This window comes from Tasmannia lanceolata, unplaced genomic scaffold, assembly GCF_043159265.1.
Source record: "Tasmannia lanceolata isolate RefF3 unplaced genomic scaffold, GAP_Taslan_0.1 ptg000006l, whole genome shotgun sequence".
NCBI classification, from domain to species: Eukaryota; Viridiplantae; Streptophyta; class Magnoliopsida; order Canellales; family Winteraceae; genus Tasmannia; species Tasmannia lanceolata.
The window spans coordinates 35,521,398-35,527,316 of NW_027518683.1; the positions used below are offsets into that span (position 1 = coordinate 35,521,398).

At 42.8% G+C, this 5,919-nt stretch overlaps 1 protein-coding gene across 1 annotated transcript; it reads right to left on the reverse strand.

Annotated features, from left to right (window-relative positions):
- Positions 1–568: 568 nt before the first annotated feature.
- Positions 569–1,162, reverse strand: LOC143878953 (uncharacterized). The gene has a single exon (XM_077381166.1). The coding sequence runs from the start codon at positions 1,160–1,162 to the stop codon at positions 569–571; it is 594 nt and encodes a 197-aa protein (XP_077237281.1).
- Positions 1,163–5,919: the final 4,757 nt, after the last annotated feature.

Here is a 5,919-nt window from a genome sequence, read left to right on the forward strand (position 1 = left end):
TAACTTCCCAAGTATTAATCCTAACACTCAAAAACTCTACTTGAAGATCCTAAGAGTGAATCAAAGCTTGTTTATGCCTCTCATCCTCTAAGATTAGGATTTGGATCATTAGGCTCAAATTTGTACATCTTCTACAAATCTTGTAAACCCTTGTGAGGGATTTTTTGTTCTTTCTTTCTTATCAAGAACTTTGTATTGGGCGAGTGTTCGGAGAAGCGGAGCCCACTCTCCGTGGTGAAGATTGCCACCAAGGTTAAAGGCGATCGGAATTGTAATCGGCATTGATCTTTGCCAAAGTTAAGAAGATCACATAGTGAAGCCATCAACGTGTTTGGTTGGTGGAGTGGAGTAGGCCTCGCGTTCTGAGGACCGAACCACTTTAAATCTCGGGTGCATTCTCTCTTATCTTTTGCTCTATATTTGCATTTGTACTTTAGATTTAACTTGTGTGCTTGAATTTAATTCTTGATCTCTTAATCTTCAAAATTGGGTTAGAAATTTTCAAAAGTCTAAAACTTGTTAGTAACCTAATTTTACCTCCTCATAAGTTGCCATTACCCTTGGAATTTCAATACGGCTTCCCTTCGTCATTAGTAATGGGCCTGGACAGGTAAGCAGCATCAGCAGGGGTAAGTTTTTTCCTAGGATCAGGCGCATCGCACAACTGGGTTTTGCCATTGTTGAGGGTTCGGTGAAAATGGTTTACAAACATGGTTTCAATCTCTGAAGGATCAGATGAGATGGAGCCATCATTTCTATTGGAGGCAAGAATGGAATTTGAGTTGAGCCGATTCTTAACAAAGGAGTGGAAAAATTTGGTGTTTGAGTCACCCAGGTCCAACCACTGAACTCGAGATTTTTGCCGATAAAGGGATTCTTCATGGGAAGAGGCAGTGATGAGATCTGAAAGGAGTTTGTTTTCCTCGGCAATGAGGACAGAATTTGTTGGGTCAGAGGATAGGATTTGCTGTACTCTTTGAAGGGATCTTCTCAGGATAGGGACTTTAATATCAATCCTACCAAAGACATCTCGGTTCCAGTTTTTTATTTGAAATTTAACTTCCTTAAGTTTTTGGGAAAGCCTATACATCGGATTACCCCAGACTTCCTTTGTCCAAGCTCTTTCAATGATGGGATAGAGGGAGGTATCTTGTAACCACATGTTCATGAATCTTAAAGGCTTGGGTTAGATTTCCTGAGGGGATTCAAATTGACTATGATTTGGCAGTGGTCAGAGATACCAGGTGAAAGGAATTCAGCTTGGGATTGGTGGTGGGAAAGAAGCCATGAATCATTGACAAGGACCCTGTCAAGTTTTGCTGCCTTCTTATTGTTGGTATGGGATCTGTTGTTCCAAGTGAAGTTATGCCCAACAGTTTTGAGGTCGTTTAGACAGCAGTTCATGATACAGGAGTTGAATTCCTCCATATCATTGAGGGAGGCAATGTTCCCTCCTATTCTTTCATCAGAAAATCTGACAACATTGAAATCACCAATTACAACCCATGGGGCATTATTTCTTGAGGCAATTTCTTCCATATCCGACCAAAGGGATCTCCTGGAGATATTGTAATTGTGTGCATATATTGCAGTGAGGTTGAATTTTTCTTTCGATTGGAGAATATGAACTTCAGAGTGAATGAGTTGGCTTGATTCCTCTAATATGTTGATGTCCACCATCAAAGGATTCCAAATTAGCCAAATTCTTCCTTTTGTAACTGTAGAGTAATTACCATAAGCTTTCCAGCCGTCGGAGATACTAACAGAATAGTCTTTCAATTTGTTTTCTTTGGCCTTAGTTTCTAATAGGCAACAGATGTGCAGGGAGTGACTTTTGATGAAAGTAGCAACTTCTTTTCTCTTTGGGCTGAAGCAGATGCCCCTGATGTTCCTGACCCTAGAAGCTTCATTAAGGAGTGAAGTTGGGGTTGATGGGGGAACCCTGAGATGGGTCTGATAGCTGAACAGTGCTAGGAGAAGCTTCAGATTGCACAGGCGAGTGCCGGGGATCAGACAAGGCATTTGAGTAGGCAAGTTAGTAGCGCATTCAGGGGGGCTTGTACTACTTTACTTTGGGGGGAAGCAGTAGGAGATAAGGAAGATGGGCTGTCTCGAGGAGGGTTGGATTCTACCAGTGTGGGAGATTCCTTAACAGATTTCTTCTTCTTGCCTATTTTGCGGATGGCTGAGGGGGATTTTGAGGGGGTATTTTCTTCTTGTGGAGGAGCTGAACTAGGAGGTTTCGTATCAGGGTATGTTGGCAAGTGCGGATTTTCCTTTTCCAAGAGATCTGTAATGCCAGGTTCTTCCTCCAGATTGTCCAACAGATCAAAAGCATTTGAAGTTGGAGTTATCTCCTGCATAGCACATTTTTCGGACCTTTCAGCTTGCTCTTCATCTGCCTTTGGGGCTTTTACAACCCACTCTTGCTTTTGCTTGCTCTTTGAGTTGATCTGAGGTTGGCTTAGAGAGCATCTTTCTGAAGAATGACTGAATTCCTTGCACAGTTGATAAGCTCTGGGCCTCCAATCATATTCTACTGTCTGAGTTTCGATGCCCGATGGGGTTTGAATGTGAATGATGTCAGGTAATTCATCCTCAGCAGAGACTTCCACACAGACTCTTGCAAAATTTAGTCTAGAACCTTCTGCAGTTTTGTGTCCATATATAGGGGTCTCCCAATCAGGCTTGCCAGTTTACCTAAGCCTCTTGGAGTCCATTATTTGAGATGAAGACCTGGGAATTTGATCCATAGAGATATTGTGGAGAGTTTTTGTTTTTCCAGGGCACAGTCAGGGGACCATCTTTGAATGATTAGATCTCTTCCTCCGTATGTAGCCTGGGTTTCCAGCACTTTAGTGCAGTCTTCTTAATTTCTAAATAGAAAGAGGAAGAAACTGTTTTGCAAAACCACAAGGGAGAAGTCCCCTTTTGGTTGCCATTTTCTTGTTAGGTGTTCATTCAAAGATAGGTAGAAAGGTCTTTTCCCCAGGAAGTAACCTAATAGGCAGTGCTTCCACATGGCTAAAGCTTTTTGAAAATCCCCAGGCTCAAATTGGGCCCTCTTTGGGTTCATATCAGCTTCTATGGGAGCATAGAATTCAATTTTTGTATCAACCGACTGGGGTTTTGGGGATTTAAACAGGGAGTTCCACGCTAGACTGGGGATTTGAGTGTTATCTAGCTTTGGAGATTCTGGTTTTGGATTTGGAGTTAGAGGTGGCCAGGGTAAGGTTTGGTTGTGAGGATTAGATATTTGGTTTTCAACCTGAAGTGGGGGAGGGGACTTTGGCAGGGATGCATGTGGGGGAATGGTAGTTTGGGCGGGAATGAGTGGGGGTATTTGGGGATTAAATTTTGAAAAGGTCCCAATTTGTGTTTCAAAAATGCTTTGCCGCCCATTTTGCACACTTGTCAAAATTTCAAAATTGCCCGCACAGACTAATTTTTTATTTGGCAGTGGGCCCAATGAAGGAGGTGAAGCTGAGTTTGGGTTAGCTAGTGAGTTGGCTCGGTGGGTTAAACCTGGAGTCACTAGTTGAGTTTCAGGATCATACTGAGTTTGAGGTTTCTGAAGCAGGGGGCTAAGTCGCCTGGTTTGCGGCAGTGGGGGAAATGAAACTAAAGAGGGTAGCTGGAGGGGGAGGAGATAGGTGGTTGCGAGATTCAGGGTCCAAGGTAAACTGGTGGCCTACTCTTTTGTAGGGATGGGGAGTGTTAGGTTTTCTGGTTTCTCTGGTTGATTTTGGGGAGGCAGAGGAAGATTTTAGGGGTTTATCAAAAATTTTGTGGTTTCTTGTGTCCCTTTTGAAATGGGTAATAGGGTTAGAAGCAAGAAGTTCAGGGCTTTTTTGGAGGGGTAGGGAAGAGGGTCGAAGCAGGAAGGAGACATCCTCTTTTGGCCAGTATTCTTTCATGGTGTTCCAAGCTAACTCGTTTTTGCAGATAGTAGTGTCTGAGGCAGAGGATAGGGGATCCGTGCCGGCTTTTTCAGGATTAAGTGCTGCAATGTGATGGACGAAGCTCCTTTCAGGGATATATTGGGCTGGCCAGGTACCCTCATCTTTATCTGGTGGACGAAGAGGTATACCTGCCTCGGGAGCTTTGGAGAGGATAGACCAGAACCGACCATTTATAGCTTCAGCAGAGGACGTTCCTTCAGCAAGAAGAGATTCAACTTGGTGAGAGATCAAGGGATAATACCTTTTTAGATCAGTGGTCTTAATAGCACAACATCTGCCATTAACGTCCTCAAGGAAGGAGCCTGTTTTTCCAGGATCAGGAGGTTCCATGAAACGAGATTTCTAACAGAGATTTCTTTCAGCCATTGGCCAGTACTTGGCAGAAGGAAAGGGAGGAACAAGAAGGGCTTGGGCCCTTGCTACTTCACCGGCCGCCGCCGGCACTCACCGGAGAGAGGGGGAGGAAGAAGAAGACTTTTCTCTCTCGTCAGAGTTTCTCTCTCCAGGGTTATTTAGTCTTCACAGCATGATTATCTTATATTGGATAAATATTAGTCTTTTACGCCTCTCTAAGAGATGTTGAATTCTAGTGTTCATTCCAATGACAGATGACACTGATATCAACTCTTCTTAGAACTTGGATGTTTATTTTTCTTTTGCCCATCTCCGGGACATGCATGCTTAGGTAGATGTTTTCTCGGGGATATCCATTCCCATTTCACATGATTTTCATCCAAAATTCTTCAAAGTTAATAATAAATGGCATAAGAGATCGGATGCTTGCCATCGGGCGGATGTGGTGCTCTTCGGACCTTCCTCATTCGTCACCAGGCACGAACCCAAATTATATCTCTGAATTTTATCCATTGCACATAGCAGATTTTTGGTTCCGTGGCCGTATTCCACGGATGGCGACTCTGAGTTATCTTTGGTACGTCTTGGTTCCGGGCTTGTCCCCGAATTAAGAGGTATCTCACATACATTGCCACTCATGCTGTGAGGCGCATTGTTTCGAGAGTTCCTTGGTAGAGCTCTCCTTCACGTGTGGAGATCTTAGAGGCCGATGGGGACTCGTCCCTCACCGCCCTCGGGATCGGGGTCCACAATACCGAATATGGGAACAACATCCCTCTTCTTCCACTTGGAAGCAATCTTCTCAGCCGACACTCGGTTGAACTCTAGTGGGGTAAAATACTGAGTGAGGGCGGCAGACCTCCTGCCTAGCTCCATATTGACGCATGATGCGGTTTAGAATGTAGAAAGAGGCATTCTCCAAGGCAAGGATTCGGACGTAATTGGACTTACAGGTTGCCAAAGTTGCGGTATTGTACCCACTCATCTTCCATAGTATGTCTCTGGAGGTGCGGGTACCTAACCATGAAGTCCACTCGGACTAGGTGTTGAAGAGCTGACCGTAGGCCCAAACAGTAAAGTTATAAATGAAGATATTTATCCTAGACTTAGGGATGAAGACACCGAGCTTTAAACAAAGCCAAATGTACAAAAAGATTGGACTCCCTGAAAATGGAATGTGTGCACATTGGAATACATTATCATTATGGAATGTGTCTGATATTTGTCATCTATCTATATCATCCATATGACATTGATAAGTTCACAAAGTGATTAGACTTGAAACATTCTAAATATGCAAACTTCACACTAAAGTGGAATCATTAAAATAGATGATTATTAAAATCCATTAAATGAGAGCCACGGGATCTAAAATGATGTATATATACACATTATGCCTATATTTGTGATCTATGTATACTAACATTCAAATATTCTTAAAATAGATCACTATAGAGTGAGTATTTTGATAATATGAGAAATCTAAAATCACTCAAACTTGTATTTCATGAATTTATTACAAATTGAGAACACCACCAAATCATGAGATTGTGCATAAAAATTCAAAAGTATGCTCAAAATTGATATGTATATAATTGGCTTT